The sequence below is a fragment of the Rattus norvegicus genome, chromosome 3, assembly GCF_021556685.1.
Source record: "Rattus norvegicus strain SHRSP/BbbUtx chromosome 3, alternate assembly SHRSP_T2T, whole genome shotgun sequence".
NCBI classification, from domain to species: domain Eukaryota; kingdom Metazoa; phylum Chordata; class Mammalia; order Rodentia; family Muridae; genus Rattus; species Rattus norvegicus.
Genome location: NC_141536.1, coordinates 79,430,905 through 79,456,465, shown reverse-complemented (window position 1 = coordinate 79,456,465; position 25,561 = coordinate 79,430,905). Strand labels below are relative to the sequence as shown.

Below are 25,561 nucleotides of genomic sequence, written 5' to 3'. Positions count from 1 at the left end.
CCCCCAAACATGTTTTAATGGCACAATAAAATACAGAACTGCAGCTGTAAGAAACTACAAATTTGTGATAGCTTTTGACAAAATTTTTAAATATGATTTTTTTAAAAAGTGTCTAGTATTGATTAAATTATTTGCAACCTTTGCTGTCTGACATTAATACTCGGTAATTCAAATATCCTTTGTCCAGTTATAATTTATCACAGGGCAGGAAGGACCATTTACTTAGAGGTTTTTTTTTTTTTTTTCCACTGTAGGAAAATATCACACATTTTACCTCCTTAAAAAACATGGAATTTTCTTTTCTCTCTCTCTCTCTCTCTCTCTCTCTCTCTCTCTCTCTCTCTCTCTCTCTCTCTCCTTTCTTTTTTGAGATTTTTTTTAACGTTCAAACTTTTCTTCTTTAGGCAAGGAAACATTTTCTATTCTCTCTTTATTAGTTGACATGGGAGCGTTTTAGTCAGAGAGTAACAATTAATAAGTACTTCCACTTTGCTTGTCCTAAATAAAAAAAAGCACAAAAATGACAGGAAGGAGTATTAAGTTAAATAAAAGTAATTAACTAGAAATTTTTATTTTAAAAGGACTGTTGGTTGGTTAAAGAAAGGGAGAGGGAGAGAGGGAGAAAAAGAGAGAGAGAGAAAGCATTTTGCTTGGTTTTTATTATAAATTACCAGTACAAGATTCTTATAAAGAACCTTTGAAAAGTACTTAAAACATGACAAAATTAAAGTGAAAGCTCTACTTATTTATGATGCAAAGTCAGAAATAAAGGATTTTTTTAGATAAATTATTGTTAATAAAATATGTTGACCGGTCCAATAATAAAAAATACTATTTGGGTGAATTCGAAAGACTGATCCTTGCTTGAGAAGCAGGCCAAGAAATTCAAATGAATTAAACTTTGAGAAATTAAGCTTAAATTACAGGAGAGCTTCGTAAATACATACTAGGAAATGATTGTTTTGAAGGGTCAGGATAAAAATATAAATGATTGGTTTGATCTGCTGAAAACCTGCACTTCACTTGTGGCCCCTTTTGAGGTTTGGGTAATTACGTAAGGATAGATAGAATAATTCTTGAGCATTTTGTAATTTTGGCAACCCATTCTACTCCTACTAATACTTTGATCAGCATGGTTTATATGCATGGATGACAGAACTTCTATGCACTGAAAGCAGATGTTTAAAAGCAGATAGCCTGAGAATGCAGTTACAGTATCTAGACAGATAGTTTAAGATTCTGTTAAGTATTATTCCAAATTAGAACGAGGAACTGGTAACAGAAATTACACATAGAATTTCTTTTAACCACGCAGGGCTGCATATTTTAGCTCTCCACATGCAGCTCCACATTTGAGGAAAGAAATGTTTCCTTGCTTATCTGCAATTGGTAGGTATCTGTTCTCAAAGTCCACAAGATATCTGGTCATTCAAATATATTAATACAGCTAGATGTAAATACTTTGAAAACAATTTAGTAGAGAGTTTAGGTTTCAAAAAAAACACACGTTAAAATTCATGTAGTAAATTAGAAATTAAAAACACTGATAGAAAATAGTAAATTTCTTAGTATGAAGTTAAACAATTCATTCCCACAATAAAATTGTTCTCTTCCTGTAAAGATATTTTTATTAACATCAAATGGATAGTTTAAGGCTTACTTTAATTACTTAGACAAGATTTGTTATACTAAATTACTTTTCCAAAAAATGTTAAATAGAAAAAATTAGAAAGTTTTTCTATTGTAATTCTTATATAAATTTCTTTTATACAATAACTTTAATTTTTATTGTAACATTTAAAATAAAAGGAAATAGGACTGATCTAATAGAAAATATGGTTTCCTAACTCTGAGAGGAAAGTTAGAAGCTTGGGTAAATATATGAGATTAGTTTCATTCCTTCATTGTTCCTGAACCCTTTTTATAAATCAAATATTTAATAGCAAGAGAATAATATGTAAAATGTACATCAATTGTTTATGTTTGATAGTTATTTAAAATAGAGGGAAAGTGAAACTTTGTCTGGTTTAGATGCTAACTAAAGTGCCAAGTGAAAATTGGAAGACTCTGAAATAGCATAACCACCTAAAAATGTAAAGACACATATTTATAATTTTTATATCTTAGTAGGTAGTGTAACACTTGTCATAATTATTTATGAAAGTACAAGTTGAAGTAAGTAAAAAGTAAAAGATGGTTAAGGAATTTTCTCATGGTGTCTTACTAGATGTAAAACAGTAATAATCTAACTAGCATTAGGCAGGGAATCGTTTAAAATGGAATTTGAAGAATTGTACTATGTAATATACAGACACATCTATATAGGAAGGCTTTGGTGTGGGCGTTTACGTGTGTGTGTATTAGGACTTCAGAGTTTTGTGATCTAAAATTCATGATATATTTTGAATGCCCTCTCAAATTACAAAATACTTCTGTGGAAAAAGTGGACATTGTGTGCATTTGACTTTATATTAGGGACTAGGAAAAACAGCAAGTATTTTGGAAGAATGCTAGTTGTTATTTTAGTGCACACATCAAACTCCAAACAACTGTTTTGTCCCTTAGTCAGTTACCTGTCTGGGCATGTCAGATTGTGTGTGTCTATTATGAACTTGTAAAGTCATGTTGATGATAAATACTCTCTAAAAGTGGGTTGTTAATCTTTACTGAAATTATGGCCAAAATATTTGAAGGGAATTCATTTAAAACTCTTATTTTTGATTAAATTGAAACAGTCTTTGAAAGAGTTCGTTCGTGAATTAAAGTATGCAATTGTGCAGTTTCCCGAAAGAATAAATTCTCAGTATAATTTTTAAAATGTTATAAGAGTGTTTATTTGTTGTTTGTTGACATTCTTAAGTCAGGAAAAAAATTGGCATTATATGCAGTTGTTATTGATAGTTTTTCTGTGAAAAAAGGAAAGTGTTATTAGCCCAAGATGTTTTCTTCCTAAAATTTTAGTTTGAAATTGAAAATGTATATTGTCTACAATTAATTTTTCTTACTAAGATTCACTTGAAGTTACACGAAGCTTTTAGGTCAATGTGTTTGAAAAAAATTGTTTTATTAAATGGAGAGGCGTAGAACATTGTAACAGTTACAGGATGGTCTTTCTCTTGAGTCCCAGCAATTTTTAAAGTGTATTTTAAATTAATATTGTTGAGTAAAAATTCTCTGAGCTGTGGTAACTTAGAAAAATGTCGATAAAATTATAAAGGTTAAAGGAAAAATTAATTAAACCTAAATGTATCCTTGCAATGGTGAGTATTTGACTGTCTGACATCTCTGGAGATTAACAAAAAGTACTCTGTCTGGGATAATATTCTGGGAAGCTGAGCTTATTTATATGATAAGGAAAAGGGTCGAGATAGTGTAACTGTAGTTGTTTGTCAAAAATTCCGAAGTTAGTTTCTGATTATGATGGTTGAAAGTAGGTGCAACAGTTTGGTTTCAGGACGAGGAAGGGTACAGGGCTCGGCAGCCCTGGAGCCATGACAGGGTTAACATCGGGGCCGCCCGTTGCATTCTGGGAGTTGTAGTCCGCGTGCATTGTGGGATTTGTCGTAAAAAAAGTTCGCTCCTTTTTGCTGTCATGGCCGCCTCCGAAAGGGCGATAAGAAGTTGTCTGCTTTCTGATGGTCTTGGGGGACTGTCTGGTCTGTTAGAAGGCCACCAGCAGACCCTTGGGGTGGCCTAGGTCCTGGCAATCTTGTCCCGGGTGGACAAGAGGCCTGAGAGGGTCCATGCTGGGTTTGCAGTGTTTCCATGAGCCAGGAGGCCTCTGGAATCTGTGACTGTGGGGTCGCAGGCGGCCACATCCTGGTGGTCTGCCCTTCTGCCTTTGAACTGTCTGTGTGGCCTTTGCCTGGGTATCTGGGATGTGCTATCTGCTGTTATGGTTTGTGTTCTGCTCCGTTCTCTTGTCTTAGACTTCGCACACTTTGTAGTCGTAATTGCGCAGGACCCAGGTGTTGCTGGGTCTTTTTTCTGGGCTTAGTGGGTCTTAGGAGAGAGCCTAAATTTTAGCAAGTGTGTTTATGTGGGTGTTTTCTGTTGGTTTGGGGTGTAAGAACTTGCATGACTTATCAGCATGGGCGTGGACGTATATTTGATTGTCTTTTGCTTGTACTGAACTTTGACCTTGTTTACAACATTTGCTTGTCAAGCAATTCCAGCTTGTGAAATTCTCCTATTAGCGTGTGTTCCGAGGAGTGTCTCTTTAGTTGTTTGTGGTTAGGTATACGTACAAAGCTGAAGTGAAAGCTGATGGCAGGATTGCATGTACCTTTATCGTTAGGGAGCAAACCTCTTGACTTTCCTGGTGCTGAGAAATCATTTGGATTCTTTTGGAGAACCCAGGTTTGTTGTTACCTATGTTATATTTGGCTCACAGTGTTCCTCTGCAAGCTGAGTATCTTTGATACTGGGTCCTGGGAACACTTGAGGCGAAATGGATCACTGTGTTTTGACATGAAGTGGCATGTTTTCAGAATCTTAGGGTATTAAGATAACATGATTGCTGATCATGTCAGCCAACACCTGACTTACCTGTCCATACAGTACCAGTAAGTACTCTTACGTAAATTCTATTTCCATAATCGGGAGTTATCTACCTCTGAGGTATGATTAGTTTTGCAATAAGGTTTTGGAACTCCGATACCAATTTTTAGTTTTAAAGGGAGTTATGTGACAAGACTTACAGGGAGAGGGAAAAAAAAGTTGCATTGTGATTGGTATTTTGTAACATGTAAAACTGTTCCTTTGTTTTTGTGCTAAATCACATTTGTGTATTGTTTAAGAATGTTTTGATGTGTGTGGTTCATCTTTATATTTGAACTTTGTACCTGACCACTTGACCGTAATAGGAAAAAGAAAGAACCAGCTAGAATTGTGTGGGCAATTCTGTTTAAAGTGACTTTCAGTCTCATATCCATAGACTCACTCTTCTTCGCTTGCTAGTCAACTTCCTCCCCATTGCCCTGACTCTGTTACTTAACTCACTTGCCAGTCGAGTGAAGATTGAGAAATGTCTTTTAGAATGATCCATACTGCCCAGTTTTCTTACTGTGTGGTGATGTGGCAGCATGCTGTAATGCTGGCAAACTGGTTTTGTGTCTGGGAAGGGCCGAATGTCTAGAGTAGCGAGGTTTGCAGGGGCATTCCAAACCGTCACAAGCACGGTGTTATTTGTCTTGAAAGAAGTTACGGTTACCTGTGGCTTGCTAAATAATGCATTAAGAAGCCTTCCAAAGGTACTTTGGGAAGGGCCAAGTCCTGACTTCAGTAAGGCTGGGGATGAATTTAATCTTTATGTTAGCACAGAGCTTGCCTGGATACTTCTGTAAGTAGATAACATGTCCCTCTGAAGCAGTGAGGCTTGTGTACTCCACAATCCTCGAATTTAATCCCTAAGGCCTCTGTTTGGTACTGTGCTTTCCACAGTTTGCTTTCCAGTTCTAGTAACTGCTGTGAAATGTTCTCTATGTTATACAGTAGTAGCAGCATGAGTTGTTTCAGAAAGAAAATATTGTAAGACCCACTTATATCTTTCCTTACGGCTGTACTCACTTGTTTGATAGATGTGCCCAAAAAACTGTCATTTGGAGTTTAAAGTTTTACATGGCTTCACTGAAAATTTTTTAGTGTGAAATAACACCAGAGATTAATATATTTACTTACATTTTTATGTGTGTGTGTGTGTGTGTGTGCGTGTGCGTGTGCGTGTGTGTGTGTGTGTGTGTGTGTTCAGAGCAGAGCCAAGACAACCTGTGGATGTTAGTTCTCCTTCCATCATGTGGGTCCCAGGGTTCAAACTGAGGTTATCAGGCTCGGTAGCAAACACCTTCACCCAATGAACTGTCAATGCCCTCAAAAGGTAATTTTCCTAACCAGCATCTTATAAATGTAAACTTTGGAAAAGTCTGGTGTTTTTCAAAACAGAAATACAGGATCTGAAGAGATAGCTTAGCAGCTAGGAATGCTTGCTGCTCTTCCAAAAGATATGAGTACTTTTTGGTTCCGAGCATCTAAAACGGGTAGCTTGAAACCCCAGCCCCAGGGATCTGATTCTTCTTCTGGCCTCCCTAGGAACCTGTCCTCACATGACACTGGCATGTGTACATGCACACATGTTCATCTTTATGGTTTTTAAAAAGTAAACCCTTAAAAAGAATCTCAAACTTTTGAAGATGGCAAATACTTCGCTTTCCCATTTATCACTATAGCTAAGACAGATGGGCAGTGGGGAGGGGTTTGAGTAGTACGATCCGGACCAGGAGTCAGGCCTTATCATGGCTTGTTTTCCCATATGCAATGGTTTCAATTCTGAAAATAAGTAGTTTATTTTCTATGTGTCTGGATCAGTGAACATTTTTTATGTGCATGTGTGTGTATACATGTTCAAACGTGTGGGCTTACATGTCTAGGGAGGTCAGAAGTTGATGTAAGATGTCTTTGTCCACTACTCTCTACATTGTATACTGAGCTAGAATCCCTAATATGAACCCCAGAACTCCCCGATTTGGGTAGTCTAGCTAGTCAGCTTCCCACAAATCCTCTGTATTTGTCCCTAGAGCACTAGAGTTACAGGCAAGTCACCTTGTAGATTCTGGAGAATCCAAACTTTAGCCCTCAACTTGCATGGCAAACCGTGAACCATCTCCTCAGCCCATCTATGAATGAGTGTCAGCATTGTATAACAGGATCACGTATCACCCATTTAAAGCCTGATCTTTAGTTTTCTTTTATATTATTTGAAAAATAATTGGTTATTGTCATTTGTGTAGCTACTTATGGTGGCTTAGTCAGGGTTTCTATTCCTGCACAAACCTCACGACCAAGAAGCAAGTTGGAGAGGAAAGGGTTTATTTAGCTTACACTTCCACATTGCTGTTCATCACCAAAGGAAGTCAGGACTGGAACTCAAGCAGGTCAGGAAGCAGGAGCTGATGCAGAGGCCATGGAGGGTTGTTACTTACTGGCTTGCTTCCCCTGGATTGCTCAGCTTGCTTTCTTATAGAACCCAAGACTCCCAGCCCAGGGACAGCCCCACCCACAATGGGCCCTCCCACCCTTGATCACTAATTGGGAAAGTACCTTACAACTGGGTCTCATGGAGGCTTTTCCTCATGGGAGACTCCTTTCTCTGTGATAACTCCAGCTTGTGTCATGTTGACACACGAAACCAGCCAGTACATATGGTTTTCTTAAGTTTAACATATTTGGCTTAAAATCTCAGTACTCATGTAAGCTTGTGTGTGTGTGTGTGTGTCTATGTCTCTGTGTGTCTGTGTATGTGTGTCTCTGTGTCTGTTTATGTGCATATGTATGTCTGTGTGTGTGTGTGTGTGTGTGTGTGTGTGTGTGTGTGTGTATGTATGTATGTGTATGGTGGTGGGCTTACATGAGCCATGGCACACACATAAAAGTCAGAGGATGATTTGACTCTATGTGACTTCCGCGGATTGTGCTCAAGTCACCAGTCTTGTACAAGCATTTTACCCAGTGAGCCATTTTGCTGGCCCCAGATTGCAGTACTCTGAAAATGGAGAGGGTTGACATGTATGAGGGGTTTTGGCAGTTTTTGTTTTGTTTTGTAACTCAATTGTGCAGTCCTTAAGTGTGAACTTTAAATAACTGCACTGAGTCACTTTAGTCAAAAGTTTGCCTGAAGAAGCCTGAAGATATTTAGTTTTTATTTTCAAGCTTTCTCAAATGCATTTCATTTATTGGTTCTCCAGTATGCATTTCCAGAACAGAATTAATTAGGTCTGCTGAGAATCATTAGCATCATCATTGGTTTCTGGAGAAAGGATTTCTCTGTGTAGCCCTGGCTGTCAAAGAACTTGCTGTGTAGACCAGGCTGGCCCTGGATTCAGAGATCCACCTGCCTCTGCCTGCCAGTGTTGGGGATAAATAGTGGTGCATGCCACTTTTTAAAGGCAGAGTGTTACATAACATTAATGGCCAGGATAGAGCAAAACAAGTTACTTTCAAAACATTGACTGCGATAAAAGATACTGATTGATTCCCATAGGTAAGAAAGCGAGGTGGCATGCATTTGCAGTACCACTTAAAGGTTTTATGTCCTATGGTGTCAAAGACCACAAATGATCATTTTTGTTTGTTTCTGCCTAACTGACTTTTCCATTGAACTTTCTACCTCAGTACAGTTTAATGGTTCCAGAACTTAAATGAGGACTGGGTGTGGTGGTCCACACCTGTGAGCCTAGCTCTAGAGGCCCAGGCAGGAGAATTGCCACAAGTTTGGGGTCAACCTGGGTTACAGAGTGTATCATTGTCACAAAGCAACATTTAAATGACATTTAAATGATATATTAATTATGGTTTTATTAAATCAATGTTTCCCCCGAATCCTGTGCTTTGATTGATTAAAAAACATCGTCATAGGAACATGATGACATTAATGAGGAATTCTCGTCCTCTTATATTTTTATACTTAAAAGGCTTTAAGTGTTTTATTCTAGGAAAAAACATGAGTCAGTGACTTTGGTAAGTCTTACCAGAGTTTGCTCTATAAAAAGAAAAGGAAAATTTGGGATAGAAAGCTGTAGTTTCCTTTTCTGCAATGTAGACATTGCACTGAGAAGACAGATGTACAGCTTGCCTCTCTTCAGAGGAAGTCTAAAGACCTGAGGGGGATGGGGAGGGCTTGCCACACAAGCAGGGAGGTCTGAACTCAGATCTCTAACATCCACAAATAAAGCCGGTCACAGGTGGATCCCAGAGCCCGCTTACATCCAGTTTGTCAGAAAGAGTGAACGGGGTTAATGGAAAGATCCCACCCTGTCTCTGCACACATGGACTCACATGGACAGGTGCAGCACCCCCATACTGGGACATACACCTATGCCACACACTCATAAAGAATCAGAAGTCAGGGCTTCTTGCCTGACACTCATGAAATAAGTACATTGTGGAGATTTATTAGGATGATGAAAGAAATCGTGACTTTAGTCATGGAGATGGCTCAGTGTAGATAAGGGCACTTGCCACCAAGTCTGATGACCGGATTTCAGTTTCTGCAACCACATGGTGAAAGGATAGAGCTCACTCACAGTTTGTCCCCTGACCTCCACATAAGTGCATGCATGCATGCACACGTGCCTGCACACACACACACACACACACACACACACACACACACACACACACACACACCATTAGAGACTGGAGCCATGGCTCCTGCTTAAGAGCAGATACTGCTTTTGTAATACATCTTTAGAATTTTTTTCTAATGAATTTTTCTCTATCCTATAATGGAGTTAATTTTAAATATTTATGTAATGACCTATTCCTAGGTAAGAGTGTATATAGCTCATAATAATCTTACTTATTTCATACCAATTTAAACTTTGCTTGTGTGTGGTGTATGAGTAAGTTTCAGGCACATGTGTGCCACAGTGCACATGTAGAAGTCAGTCTCCGGGAACCCGTTCTCTTTCTGGTATGTAGGAAAGAGCTCCCTTGTTTCCACTGTGCTGTGTACTCCAGAGAGCTGACCAAGGGGAGGAGAGGTTTCTGTTGATTGAACTCAGGCCTGTGCTTTGTAACGCACGAGCTTTTATCTGCTGAGGGACCCTGCTGGTTCCATACCAACTTTTGAGGCACATGATTTTTTTTCTCCTAACATAACATTTTTAAAAGGAATTAAATCAACATGCATTTAACTCCTCTGTTTGAAGATGTGTTCTAGAGACTTGGAGAGGTGCTGGAGAGATGCCGCTCTTCCAGAGGAGCCAGGCTCTATTCCCAGCATTTACATGCATGCAGCTAACAACTGTCCAGTGCCCTCTCCTCACCTCCTTGGGCACCACATGTTGTCACACAAACATGCAAGTAAACCACCTATACGCGAAAATAAAAAATAAACCAAAAGAAATGTGGAGGTCCAGGGTGGTGATTCACACCTATTGTTTCAGGATTTGGGAGGACTAGATAAGTGGAATGCACACAGGGCCAACCTGGTCTCCATGGTGAGTTCCAGGCCTACCTAGTGAAACTGTCTTAAACTTAGAAAGCAATCCAGCTCGGGTGTGGTGGTGTGCGCTTTTAATTCCAGCACTTGGGGACAGGGAAGAACGAGGTGAGATTGGTCTAAATAGCAAGTTTTAGGACAGTCAGAACTCCAAGATACCTTTCCTCAAAAAGCAAAACACAGATTTATTTTTAAAAAAAAAATCAGTAGGAAAGTATGGCTAGGGACAGCTGTGGTTTGACCACTAGTGAAAGTAAGGAATTTAAATGACAATGTGGCAGATTGTGCTTTCTAAAGATAGCAGCTACACTATCTCCCTACTCGGCTACCATTGTCAGCAACTCGACATTTTTATCAGAAAAAGCTGGGGGTACTCATTGGTTCGGCATGCCTGATGCCCAGGGTTCAATTTCCCCAACCTTAAAAAAAAAAGGATAAACTGGAGTTTCTGCTTAACTTACAATTGCTTCTTGCTGTTGGCTAACCCCTGTGTAAGAAATGTTGTCCTGCTAAGAACTCCAAAGTCCTGTGAAGTTGCCACGGAAGGACCCCCGAGGATGTCATTAAGTGGAGAGGGGAAGGAGCATCTCATACACGGACAATAAGCTCTTCAGCACCAGTGCCCTGTGCTGAAATGTGAGTCTGATGGACCAGTGGAGCCCGCCCCAGTTCTAGCCTATAAAGAATATCAACAAAATAAAACAGTTTATTCTAAGTTTGTAAGGCGTGAGACAGTTTGCTTACAATAGCGGGTAATGGGAACAAAATCTGAGGGAAAGATTGTATATTCTATAATAGAAAGCAACACAAGAGCATGTTTTACCTCTAAATTTGGCAACTAACTAGTATTTACCTGAGACAAAATGTCAAGGCCATAAAAATAATAAAGGTCTCTATAGAAAAATAGTCCAAGATTATAGGCAGGCAGTTTTAGGAGAGTAAGTCTAATGAGCTAAGAACATTAAAAAAAAATGTACTCAGGGTCATTAGAAATCAGAGGATCCCAAATTAAAAGGACAATAATCTTTATATCCAGTAGACTAAAAACAAATTAGAAAGATGAATGAGGGAAAAGTCTTGGGGATTATGAATAAAGTGGTAAAGTCATTCTGAAGACAGCCTGGCAGAATATAATTCAATAAGTACATGTATTGCTTCTAGATGAAATCCGTAAAGAAATGCAGCCAGGCAGTAGTGGTGCCTTTAATCCCAGCACTCAGGAGGCAGAGGCAGGTGGATCTCTGAGAGGTCAGCAGGTCTACAGAGGGAGTTCCAGGAAAGCCAGAGCTACACAGAGAAACCCTGTTGGAGGAGGGAGGGAATGAAAAAAGAAAGAGAAACAAATACAATGATAAGTATCACAGTGTTTCGAGCAGAGGCTTATGAAATGACATCACTGTGGCATTTTATACATCTATAGTGGATGTGTATAAAATGACATTCATCACTGTGGAGTTTTATAGTTAAATGGTTGATGTGTATGTAGTACCATGCATCAGGTAGAAGCAAAAAGGGACCACGTACATTCACAATACATGGCCTTTTAGAAATATTGGGACTAGAAGGATGGTTCAGCGGTTAATATAACAGATGACTCTTCCATAAAACCTGGGTTTGGTTCCTGGCACTCACAGGTCAGCCCACAACTGCCTGTAACTCTGCAGACCAGAGTCCTGCACACATGTGTTGTACATGTGGTGTACATGTGAGCTCAGGTACACACATAGGTAAGTATGCATTTTAGAAATAGTGTTTAGCAGAAATAATAAGCAATGGAACCAGTCACTTAATACTATCAGTGTACATTTTAATGTACATAAGAGTGTTTGGCAAAATATATGACACATCGGAACAGCTCCAAGGAGGCCCAGGGACAGCTAATGAAGGAAAGCATGGTCAAACATGTCCATTGTGTTGGATGGAACATTGCTACGACCTTTACTGAGGACTGTATCAAGCCCTTTAAAAATGCTCCTATCCTCACAAGAAACCAAACCCACTAAAATAGCATCAATAAAAATATGAAATTCCAGGCTTGAGATGGCTCAGTGGGTAAGAGCACTGACTGCTCTTCCAGAGGTCCTGAGTTCATTCCCAGCAAGCACATGGTGGCTCACAACCATCTGTAATGGAATCCAATGCCCTCTCTGGTGTGTCTGAAGATAGCAACAGTGTACTCATATATACATAAATAAATCTTTAAAAATATATGAAATTCCTCAGTGTGGTGATTTGAATATGTTTGGCCCGGGGAGTTGGGCTATTTGTGGGCATGGCCTTGTTGGAGGAGGAGTGTCATTGTGGGGGTGGGCTTTGAGACCGTCCTCCTAGCTGCCGAAGGACAGTCTGCTCCTGTCTTCCTTTGGCTGAAGATGTAGAATTCTCAGCTCCTCCTGCCCCATGCCTGCCTGGATGCTGCCATGCACCTGCCTTGATGATAATAGACTGAACCTCTGAATTGTAAGCCAGCCCCAACTAATTGTTTTCCTTTATAAGAGTTGCCTTGGTCATGTGACTTGTACAGGCAAAGTATGAAGCTGCTAAGAGGAATGAGTACCTACATAAGGAAAGACATACCATGCTCTCGGACTATAAGACCCAACACTGGGAAGCCTGCAGCTTTCTTCACACAAATCCATAAAAGCCCATAGACAGTCCCAATCAAAATATCTCCTGGTCTACATATTTTTATGAAATAAAATAGCTGATTCTTAAATACAGGTAGAAACTCAAAAGCTCTTCCAAAGTAGTCAAGACAAGGGAAACAAGTTGGAGGATTTAACAATACCTGGTTTTAAGACTCCCTTTGAAGCTTCTGAAGTAATCAAGGGATGGTGGATGTATAAATCGGCGGTCATTACAAAATGGAGGTAGACATATAACATCTAGGGATTTCACACAAATGGGAAGGCAAGTCACTAGGGAGAGAAAACCCTGTTCAGCAAACACTGCCAGAAGACCTTGGTCCACATGGGAGGAAAGATCCCTGTCCTATGTTTCATGACGTATTCACAAATTAACTTGAAATGGTCACGCAGCTAATTGTAAGAGCTAAACATTTTTAGAAATTTGTAAACATAAATCATGCAAAATCTTCAACAAGACAGAAAGCAAGAATTGTAGCAAAAAATGGACTTCATCAAAGTTAAAAACAATTAAAATTATGTTTTGATTATTTTCCGTTAACATGAAAGGCAAACCACACACAGAAAATTATCTGATAAAGAATGTTGTCTAAAGTCAGGTGATGATGTGAGGCCAGCATGGTCTACAGAGTGAGTTCCAGGACAGCCAGGGCTACACAGAGAAACAAAACACACAAAACTTGCTGTTCAGATTATAAGAGCCAGAGGTGGCTGATGGTATCAGGAAAACTGTTTTTGACACACAACAGGGAAATTGCAATATGAACTCCCAGGGAAGTTGTAATATGAATGCTCAAATGCCAGCTGAGGAGAGGCTGACTTCCATTCCTTCTCCCTTCCTCTCTCCTTTCTCCTTTCTTTCCTCTTTTTTTTTTTTTTTTTTTTTTTTTTTTTTTTTTTTTTTTAGACAGGCACTCTCTATGATGTAGCTCTGGTGAAGTGGAAACTTAACAGTTCTTTGGGAAGTTTGTTGTGTTCACTGCACTGGGAAGGATGGTGTTTCACTGCAGCAAACACATGAAGAAACGTTTCACTGAAGTGGACACAAGAGAAAGGATGTTCTGCTAAAGCAAGCACGTGAAAGGACAGGTGATGAAGGATTCTTCACTAACGGCACACATGTATTGGTCTGCCTTTCATTTTGTATTGAGCTCCATTTGTCGCAACTCCTATAAACTTCTGGTGTCGTGCCAAGGCTTCTTGCTGCTTCCTCAGACTTGGGCTGATTGGCAGTGATGGAGGACATGTGATATTTGGAGGGAATATAAAAAGAATTCAACAGACAGGGCTTTTTGATCTTGTGTTTTCACTGATCTTTGTAGTGTGTAGTTATAAAAAAAAAAAAACAATCCACGTTATGGTTGGCTATGCACATGCAAGGACGGTCTCCCTACCTCCATGGGGAGCCCCAAGCAGTTAGCTGCTTGCTACTGACCTACTCACATTTCCCAAGCCATCCACTCCCTGTGGAAAACCTGTAGAAACCAGCTGCTGCTCGCTCTGGTCCTCTAGCCCTGTAAAATGAAAACTCCAGAGGCTTGTAATTTACCAACCAGATTTATAACAGTAAATCCTCAACTCCCAAAATGCCAACACAACAAAAAGCTCAATTGATATAGACACAAGCTGCACAGTTAGATTGGACAAATGTGCTCTACATTACTCAATCATCTATCTGCGAAGTCCCCAGTTAATTATGACTCCAAGTCCCCAGTTATATATGGCTCCCAGAACCCCCCCCCCCTCTCTCTCTCCCCTCCCTAAAACTTTCAGCTCCGCCTTACCTTTCACTGCCCAATCACAGGCTCTAGCCTTATCTGACTAAGATTTCACCTGACCTCACCTGCAACCCTTCTGAGGGGGCAGAAAAAGCAGACAGCAATTCCCAACAGACCTTCAATAAGAGGCACAGCCTAGAACTTTTCCTGGCCTTCCTGCTGGTCCCTCCTACTGACTCGTGCCTAGGCTGAGGCCTGGCTGTCTCTGCCAGTTACTGCCACCGCTGCTGATTCATGCTTGCTATCCTGTCTCTACTGCACTGGACTGCTGTGTGTATCTGTGAAATGTTTGCGCGTGGATTGAGCAGCCGCTACTGACCTGTGAACTGAACTGCTGATTTCCTGACAAAACAAATAGGAGTTGCTCCAAAGAACCCTTTCTGAACAGGCCCACTTCCTCCATAGCCTTTCTTTTCCACTACCTCTGGGGGAGGTGGCTAGAAGGGAGGTTGAAACATTTAAGAACCATCATTAAAAATAGGCTTTGAGGGGTTGGGGATTTAGCTCAGTGGTAGAGCGCTTGCCTAGCAAGCTCAAGGCCCTGGGTTCGGTCCCCAGCTCCGAAAAAAAAGAAGAAAAAAAATAGGCTTTGAAAAAAAATTAAAGTTCTGGGACTTGCTTTGTAGACCAGGCTCGTCTCAAACTCACAGAGCTCTGCCTGCCCAGCACATTGAAATACTGCAACACAGCAGCTAGATAACAAGACACAGCATCAAGGTACGTGCATGTGGAGTGACAGTGCAGGGGCACCAGCACAGGGGGCACTTATGAGTAAACACCCCAGTTTTTCTGCTCTTCCTTATTTCTTACCCAAAACAATTAAAAGTTTTGTTCACTCTTTGAAATAGGCTGGCTGGCCAATGAGTTTCAGGGACTTGCCTGCCTCTGCCAGCGGTCTCAGGTTATAGATTACAGATGTGCACCACCAAGGGGCCTTTTCAGTGTGTTCTGGGGATCTGAATTTAGGCTTCACACTTGTCAAATGGACACATCACTAAGCCTTCTCTTCAGACCTAGTTTTTGCTTTTCTATTTATTTTCAAACTGACAGAGACTAATAAACAATTTATTCTCTCATTAATAAATAAGGATTAAGTGGGATTTTGTGATAATGTATAAATATTTAAAGATACAGAACATCAATATATAATTTTCTTCCCATGGGAAATGGATGAGATTAAAATTTTAGACACAGATTCTTTAGCAACTAGATCATTGATTTCCTTTATTATAAAACCCACTCTAGGGGCTGGAGAGATGGTTTAGCAGTTAAGAGGGCTGTTCTTCCAGAAGGCCCTGGTTCAATTCCCAGCACCCACATGGCAGCTCACATCTGTCTGTAACTCCAATTCCAGAGGATCCAACATTTTCACACAGACATGCGTACATGCAGGTAAAGCTCCAATGCGTATGAAATAAAAATGAATAAAAATAAAAAGAATGATTCTGGGTTTTTGTATCTTCCAAAGCTCTTAATACAGGGCCTAGACTAATGTAAGAGTATAATACATGGTACATGTTTTAAAACTTAAAAGAATAACCACTCTAATGTATATAAAACTTGAACTGATGGCACACTTTAAAAAAAAACAAAATTAACTTTTTAATTAAGCCTGCTTTTGTCATTTTGCTTGTGATTTCTGCCCTTTGGTTAACAGCATCAATGTCACATTCCTAGCCATATTGCATATTGGTAAGCTTTTCAACACGTCACTGATATCAAAGGCAGATACCGAGTCAGTATTAATAACAGATTAACTACGTGGCACTGTAATTTCAATAAAATTACTGTCTCACTGGATATTACATGCAAAAATCCATAAATTGTCATTTAACCAACAGCACTGCAGGAGCAAACATTCCAGTCTGACAAAAAAAAAAAAAAAACTGCACCGGAAGTTCAATGCTTCCACTCGTGAAAACAGCGTCCTTAAGTTCAACAAGAAACACAACTGTCCTTCTCCACTTAAAAAATGATACTGTTTAACTTATGGTAAGATGGTTAATGTCTGTGTATTTTAACTATCTTTAAGCATTTCAGTTTAAATTCACATAAGAAAATATCTTATATTTAAAATAAAATCTTATTTCAATCAGTGAGTGAAATTTGCATTTTACTCTTCTTTGAATGATTATCCCCTCCACAAAGAAATGGATTTGGTAATTGAGGTATCTTACTACAAACACTAACTGTAAATGTATTCATAATTATCTTCAAAGTATGATATCTCCCCCCCCAAACAATCCTTAAAAACTTGTAATAAACCTACAAAATTCTGAATAGCAAATATAGGAAACTCATATAAAAAACAAAACAAAACAAAAACATTTGTTCAATGGCTATTTTGTGAATTGCTAGGTACACTGTGTACTTCCTCTCTGTGGAAATAATCTAGTCTTAAGAAAAACGAGTCCTCGTCAAGTAAAATCTTGACAATATATCTGGGTGCCTGCCAAGCGCGTTTGTTTATCCTAAACAATGTCACACAGGATTGTGCGTGCGCAGTCTGTATAGAAACAGCATACGCACCCCGTGTACCCCTACCAGTTCCCCATGCTGAGATGTGGTTGCCTGTCTGGAGATGAAGTTTGCTGGAATAAAGTTAGTGGTGAGCATGAGAGCAAGCTTCCGGGTTCTCAAAATGACCAAACACTTTGGTATTGATACAATGTATTCCCTGTGGCCTCAAATATGCAAAATATACATTTCCAGTTCTTTTGATTTTTTTTATATGAAGTTAGGTCTGAGGTTTAAAGGATGGCGAGCGGACTGCGAGGCGTCGAGCTGTGTGCGCAGTGCTGGTGGCGCTTCATGTGCAGCGAGATGGCACACTTTTAATCCCAGAACTCGGGATGCAGAGGCAGGTGGATCTCTGTGAATTCAAGACCAGACTGGTGTACACATATGAATAAAATAAATCTTTAAAGAAAAGGAAATTTTTTTAATTATCAGTTAAATTTTTGAAGGTAAAAAAGTATTGTTAGTAGATTTCAGATATTTTATCATTTTTATTTTTCATGTGTTTATAAGTGTGGTGTGCATTTGCTTTTTTTTTTTTTTGACATGGATGCAGGGAATTTGAACTCATTCCTCATGTTTGTGCAGCAGGCACATGTTTTCTATGTACTTGGGAACTGTATTCAAAATGGTGATCTGTCTACAATCTTTGTTTCTCCCCCTCTATAAATTTGCAGTGAATTCGATTTCTATAGCAGCACTGTTTCTTATGTTAAGACCAGCTTATCGTGCCTCTTCTATGAATAAGAAGTAGTCTGTGGAAAGCACGTCTTTTTTGAACATTACCATTTAAATGATTAAAATATCTCACTCATGCAATGACAAATGAGTAGCTTATTCAGAAGGACTTGGTGAAAACATTGACGTTAAGTCTCTTGCTCTTCTTGTAAATCAGGCCAAAAATAGATCCATGCTGTGGAACTTTCCCAAAGAGTGTTCATCTGTAGCCTTAATAAACACACAATATGCAGGAATAATGAGATATAGAACTAGTCACCAATAAGATAAATTCTGAACTATATCTGAGACCACATATAGGTTGGAAATAGAAGCCAATACCCTAGAATCACTTAAATATTGATAAAAAACTGGTTTCTCTAGGGGGTGGGGAGACAGCTCAGCAGTTAAAGCACTCGTGCTCAAGTAAGTATGAATCCCCAGCACCCACATAAATGCTTAGTGAGTGTGATGGCTAATCTTGAATCCTGGTGTGTGGGAGGTGTAGACAGAGGTTCTCTGGAGCAAGAGGGTGGGCCAGAGGGGCCAAATCAATGAGTTCTGGGTTGAACCCTCTGCCTCAGCATAGAGGGTGCAGAGCAATCAAGGAAGACTCCTGACATAGACCTCTGGCCTCTGCATATCCACACACAAGTGCATATATAGTGCACATGTAAACATGAGGAAAAGGGAGTTTCTCTCTGACTACGAAGCTTTATTTCCAGGTGTTTAACAGCTGTTGTCCATGTGCTAGGATTGCTCTTTCCTTCTGAACTTGTATAACATGAATATGCCAAAGCCATGTGTAGGTTTCCCATTGGGGTCAACTCTAAGTCAAGACCTGCTACCACATGGTGCTCACGATTACTTGTAACTCCAGTTCCAGAGGACCCAATGTCTTCTTCTGATCTCCTAGGGCACCAGGCACAGACATGGCACACATTCATATGTGAGGGCAAAACACTCATACATTTAAAAGTTGTGTGTGTGAGTGTTTTTAAGAAAAGGAAAACTTGGGCTGGAGTGATGGCTCAGTGATTAAGAGGACTGACTGCATTTCCAGAGATCCTGAGTTCAATTCCCAGCAACATGGTGGCTCACAGCCATCTGTAATGGGATCCAATGTGCTCCTCTGGTTGTGTCTGAAGCCAGCTACAGTGTACTCATATACATTAAATAAATAAATCAAAAAAAGAAAGAAAGAAAAGGAGACCATGTCATAGAATGGGATCTGGGGACCTCATAGAAAGGGCCCTGTGATTTGAGTACACACAAACACACATGATATTCAACTTTATGGAAGTTACAAATGATCACAGATTAGTGGCTTAAACAAATACCATATATACTTATTTCAGGTCTAGAGACTCGAAACCTGGTGTGGGTTTCACAAGGTGAAATCAAGGTGTCTACAGAGAGTAATTTGGGGCAAATTATATCCAAACATTAGCCCTACTATATTGCCATTATATATCCGAGCACCTGGGTCCTGGCATCCCCAACAAAGAAAGGATCAGCAAGCCATGGTCAATACTTCAATTAAAGAGACAAGGGGCTGGGGATTTAGCTCAGTGGTAGAGCGCTTACCTAGGAAGCGCAAGGCCCTGGGTTCGATCCCCAGCTCCGAAAAAAAGAACCAAAAAAAAAAAAAAAAAAGAGACAAGCAATTATGGAAAGCAGAGAAGAGATTCATTCAAACTGCTCTTATATGAAAGAGAAACAAAGTGGTCCAGCTGACCCTCCAAGTGCATCTTTGGGGTCCTGAGGGTTAGGTTTAAATAGAAGACAAGAAGTATGGACACCAAAGCAGTTCAAGTCAGGCTGTGATCCTACCCACTGTTGCCCCATCATTGTCTCTGCTCCAGTCTCTCTTGCAAGGTTGTCTGGCAACTTGTCCTAGGAGAAGTTTCCTTCTGATAGACATCACACTTCTACCTTTGGATGATCCCAATTTTGTGGTGACCATTGTTTTAAAAGTCAATAGTGCCAATAGACCATTGTTCAATAGTCTGTTAGGCAGGAGGGACACACATGTGTCTCTTTAAAGTAACTTCATTTCTCAGGCCAGGAACATGAGTCAGTACAGTGCTTGCTGTACAAGCATGATCACTCATTTCAGATTCCCAATATCCATATAAAACATGGGTGCTGTGGCCCATGCCTATAATGCCAGCACTGGGCAGGACAGTCAGTCAGATCTCTGGAGCTCATTAATCAGCCATTCTATCCAAATTTGTGAGCCTCAGGGCCCGTGAGAGACTCTGTCTCAAAAACTAAACTGAAGAGTAATGGAGGGAGGTACTTGATAATGACCTTTGGCTTACACACACACACACACACACACACACACACACACACACACACACACACAGAGAGAGAGAGAGAGAGATACAGAGAGATACAGAGAGAGACAGAGACACACACAGACAGACACACAAAGGCAGATACAGACAGAGATATAGAGAGACGAGACACACACTCATAGAGACAGATACAAACACAGAGTCACAGAGAAAGACAGAAACAGACAGACAGAAGACAGACAGTCACACATACACTTCACAGAGGCAGATACATACATACATACATACATACATACAGACACACACACACACACACACACACACACACACACACACACACGTTTCTTGACTTCTGCAGTTGTTGACGATCTTTAGCACTCCTTGGCTTGAGGCTGCTCCACTATACTCAGCCTCTATTACCACTTGGCTTTTTCCTCTCTACCTTTCTGTATTGCTCCATATCTGACTTTCTCTACGAGGGCTGAGAGGATTTAAAGCTATCCATACCCAGTATAAAATCATCACGACTTTTTTATATTCCCAAAGACCCTATTGCCAAATAGGGATATCTGTTACAGATTGGAAGGCGGCTAGGTCTTCTGAGGAGACATATTACAACCAATGACAGTTTTTCAGGGAACAGACTCTGAGATTTGCTTGCTCAAGATTTATTATGGAGTGCTCTGGGGACAGCATCTGTAAGTCAGTGAGGAAAAAAGGGTTAAGCAGAAGAAGTTGAACTGAGACCATTTACAGTAGAGGCCTCAGGCAATCCGATGGGGAGCCCTGAAATGGGGAGGGCTTCTCAGAAGTGTCTATACATAAGGTAAAGGTTTCAGACTTTAGTTTGTCTGCATCTTCCAGTCACAGAGTGCAAGCTCCCATTGAGGAACTGAGGGTAACGCTCGGGGGACACAGCTGTGGGCCTTCAACAACCAGCAGTCTGGCTAATGGGAGAGCAAACATCCTAGTCTGTAAGGGAGAGCTGGGCCGATGCCCCAGCATCCACTGTATGATGCGAATGAAGCAGAACTTAAAAATAAGGCAAAGTAAGCTGTTATGTATCTGTATATCTCTTTATATAGACATCTGAATATTTGTATTTGTGATAAAAGTGTGTTTTGGGCAGTTCTTGGGTGGTTGGCTTGCCATTTTCCATTAGAGCTGGCTTTATAAATGACATTTCCTTTTTGGTCTGAGACAGCATTCCATTATCTAGCTCAAGCTGTCCTCAAACTCTGGACCCCTCTGTCTCAACCTTCTAGGTGCTGTGCAAACACTACTATGCCCATGGATAACTAGTTTGTATTTTGCATGGTCTTTTTGTATGCATCAAAATATATTTACCAAGAAAATAGAGAGAAGAACTAGACAAAAGCAATAGAAATCAAATTAACAAGATTCTTTGAGAGGGAAAAACAATCCATCAGCAGATTCTGAGTCCATTGTGTACTCGACCATTTAGGTGAAGAAAAACACATGAGTGCAGAAAAATGAGAACTACACACTCCTCTGTATTCTTTGTGTTTGCTTGTGGTCTTAATATTTGCAGGGTTTGTCTGGCAGCAAGACGTGGATGAAGCATTACCATTTGCTCCCCCTTCACCTAGTTGAAGCTGGCTTACCTGTGGCTCTGGTTTTTTTTTTTTTTTTTAGCATAGCTGGAGTGATTACTAAATCTGGTGATACAGTACAATAAAGTGATTATTGGGCAAGAATGATATGTCAAAATCTGTCAGCTACCAACCCTAAAAGGTGGTAAACGGCTTGGCACACTTTTCTGTTTTATTTAAGTCTGTATGAGCCTGTGAACTGAAAAAATAAGGGAGCTGTGAAGGCTGTATTTTTATTTATTTGTTATAGTTATTTATTTGGTGTGTGTGTGTGTGCGTGTCTGTGTCTGTGTGTGTGTGTGTGTGTGTGTGTGTGTGTGTGTGTATCATGTGGCGTGTTTGTGTAGGCCAGAGGGCAGCCTGAGGGAATTGGTTCTCTCCACCCTGTGGTCTGAGGAAATCTAACTTAGGCCACTGGGCTTGGTGCCAAACACCTTTACCCACTGAGTCATGTCACTCTCCTTAAAGCTGTATCAAATGAGCTGATCTCAGTTTTATTTGAAAACCATGTTTATAGAAGTAGCTGTGAATTGAGCTCAAGTTCTGTGTTTGAGCGGATAGAGTCCTGGAGTTTTTAGGTGTAGAGTGTCTTCTGGGGTAGAAGAGTGACCTGGCTGTCGACGTGTTCTCCAGTGTATGCCAGGGTGAATTCAGCTGGTCTAGTCTAATGCTCTCGTCTCCTTCCCTCCAGAAGTTGTGGGCATAGAGGAAAAGGATGGGTTTCTCTGATAAAGGAGGTCTTACTTTTAGTCTTCTCTCCCTTCTCTCCTTCCAGACCCTCTCCTCTACCTCCCATCTCTCTCAGATACACTCCTCCTCTATTTCCCTTCAGAAAAGGGCAGGCCAAGTAGGTCTGACTCTAATCAAAGGCCTGTGAACAGCTGCCCATCCCTGCTGGATCTTCAAATGAGCTCTCAATTCTTGAGCTAGACCATGGCATTTAGGGGTCCTTGTAGAAGAAGGTTTAGAGCTGGTTTCTTTGTGGTATGAGTGGGGCTGATGTGTCTGAATGCAGCGATGCACAGACAATATTCTTATGGTTATGTCACTGCTTAAGGAAGCCAAATATTAACTTCTAATTAAGCCAATGCTAAAGGTAGCATTTGTTTTAAATTAGTTTTTTAATCACATAACTTTTTTTTTTTATCAACCTAGGATTTCACAACTGGATGTGAGAAGCGAATCAAAGCTCACCGTGTCCAGCTGGTTGGCAGAGTCCTCCCCAGCACAAAGGAAGCTGGCTCCATTGGTACACACTTGGGATTCAAGCACTCAGGAGCTGGACGCAGAGGACCAGAAGCTCAGGTCTAGGGGCTCAGGGTCAGGCTAGGACACATGAGGCCCTGCTGAAAGCAAACACCAAACTCAATGTGATGAACTATATCCAACTTGCTGGGGTCCAGCCTCGACTCAGGATCGGAGTTCTCAACTGGAAGCAGGGATATCTGGAAGGCGCATAATAAATACACACAGACTACTCTTTGGGTACAAACTGACAGGCAATTTCAAGGCTTAAACTCTCTCTCTCTCTCTCTCTCTCTCTCTCTCTCTCTTCCTCTCTCTCTCTCTCACTCACTTGAGGCTGCACACACTCTGCATTCTCTTGCGCACTCTGCTTTTTTTTTTATTTCGGTTTTCTTTTCTCAAACTCCCACACTCATGCACACCTCTGTTCATTACCCTTTCATTCTCACACACACTCTTCATACATACCTCACACATATGTCACACACACCACATGCACTCTCCTTTCACTCACACAATCTTCATACACACCTCACATTCTCTCTTCACTCACTCTTCACATGCTCTTCTCATGCTCTCTCACTCGCTCTCACATTTGTTCTCAGACTCGCTCTCTCATTTGCTCCCTCATGTGCTCTCTCATTCACCCTTCACATGCTCTTTCTCATGCTCTCCAGCCTTTCTCTTGCCCCAGTCTTTTATTGACAATTCAAAAGTACGTAGAAAAAAGACATTGTATAACCATTGCCAAATCAAATTCAAAAGAATAACTACATCCCACAAAGAACTAAGAATTACAATTGTTCCCCAAAGTTTCAAGCCTCCCCTATTCCCAGGCCTGTGGCCAAAATAATAATAATTGTAAACTTACCATTATTTAAACTTTAACTTTTAACTTATTATACTTCAGAGCTCAAAGCTCCAAGGTCATTTGCATTTTCCTGTGAAGCTCTAATGATAAATGACATAGGCAAAACTGCCAGGCAGTGGCTAAAAAGAATCAAGTTAACCCTTAACTCAGTGGTTCTGCTAGCTTTCTGTTCCTTGCACATGATGACTCTTGTAAGAGTCCCAATATTTTGACTTAGTTTACTAGTATATAATTTTATATATTCTATACTTTCTTATCCAGGAACCAGTCTCAAATGTTATATAAAACCTAATTCCTAACTTCAATAACTTTTTCCTTTCTTAGGGTCCTAATGTTGTCTCTAATTCATTTTCTAATAATTTATTTAAAGTTTCTTTGCAAGTCAAGCATTAATCTGGAATTATTATTGTGCAGTTATTACATTGTTTCTAAGATGAGAACACACAGCATGCACCTGAGCCATTCGGGCTGTGCTGTGCCCCATGCCTCAATTTCCAATTGTTTAAGAATCATTACATCAAGGAACATCTAGTTTCACAGAATCCACCAGAAAGAAGTAGGAAAGTCAGGTATAATAGAATAATTATGCACACCAAGGCCAACTGAAAGGCAGTCATGCACAAATGAAATCTATATAGTCGTTGTCCAGGGCTAAGGTTAGGAGAAATGGGAACAACCAGTTTTTACAAAGAGCTGCTGCGGGCTTCTGAGATGTCTCCATCCCGGCCTACTGCAGGCAGCCTCTTATTTCAGATGGTGGATCCCCTGGAGGGATGTGTCTCCTGCTTTTCAGGGTCCCAGACGCCACCCTACTTTACAAGGAGCTGCTGTGGGCTTCTGAGATGTCTCCATCCCGGCCTACTGCTGGCAGTCGAATAGTGCAGTAGATGGCAGAGCTGTTAAGAACAGGAAATATGGAGGATTGAGCTCTTGTCTTGATTGTTCAGCTATGATGGTATTAAAAACACTGAACTTCTATGAGGTTCCCTGATTATGCAAATTTCTCTTATACAGTGAAGCACTCCTGGTTTCAATGTGAAAATCGACTATGGATTTGTAGAACTTTGTATCAAAATGTAGAAAAACTGCCAATGAACTTCTATGGAAATCTTTGTGCTCTATTACAATGCAATGCTGTTCATTGATGTTGCTTATATTAAAGACCATTTTCAACTTACATCTTTTAAATAAATGATTCTGAAGTCCCAATGTGGTTTGTTGTGTCTGATTCTCTATGTGTCCTTCCTTCCTTCCTTCTTTTCTTCCTTCCTTCCTTCCTTCCTTTTCCAAACAAGGTATTCCTATATAGACTTGGCTGGCCTGGAACTCACTATGTATGTAGACCAGGCTGACCTTAAACTCACAAAAAGTCACCTGCCTCTGGCTCCCAAATGATGATATTAAAGTCAAGCACCACTATGCCCAGCTTTTATAAATTGTTTAAAGGAAATTCCACAGCAACAATATTAGTTTGCCAAGGCAGCTTCAGAGAGACTAATAATGAAGCTATTACCATATCCCAGGGTAAAACACTTGAGAGTTGCACTAGTTGGCAGTAGCAGAGCTAAGAAATCCGTCACGGTATATTTTGTTTATAGAGTGAACAAGACTTGTTGAAGAACTGATCATGAGAGTTTAATAGAAAAGAAGGTGGGCCCCTAGGTTTTGCATCTCAGAGAAATCATGGATAGTGGTGCAGTTAAGGAGATGGGGAAGAAAAGGGAAAGATGTGTCTGCGTTATTGTTCTATTGCTATGAAGCGACAACATGCTCAAAGCACCTTATAAACAAAAGGATTTAATTAGAGGCTTGCTTACAGTTTCAGAGGGCAAGTCCATGAACAACACGGCAGGGAGCATGGCAGTGGGCAGGCAG

At 40.3% G+C, this 25,561-nt stretch overlaps 1 protein-coding gene and 1 long non-coding RNA gene across 3 annotated transcripts in view; both read left to right on the top strand.

Annotated features, from left to right (window-relative positions):
- The window catches only part of LOC147995581 (uncharacterized), an 86,595-nt gene extending 61,700 nt beyond the window's left edge, over positions 1 to 24,895 (top strand). For both annotated transcript variants that reach the window (XM_087655151.1, XM_087655150.1), the window contains exon 4: positions 22,726 to 24,895. In XM_087655151.1, coding sequence (XP_087511277.1) covers positions 22,726 to 22,900 — 175 coding nt within the window. In that variant the 3' untranslated portion in view covers positions 22,901 to 24,895. The remainder of the gene's footprint in view (positions 1 to 22,725) is intronic.
- Positions 4,171 to 13,926, top strand: LOC147995583 (LINE-1 retrotransposable element ORF1 protein-like). Its single transcript, XR_015684509.1, has 2 exons — positions 4,171 to 4,359; positions 13,550 to 13,926. It is a non-coding gene; the product is annotated as an LINE-1 retrotransposable element ORF1 protein-like (long non-coding RNA).
- Positions 24,896 to 25,561: the final 666 nt, after the last annotated feature.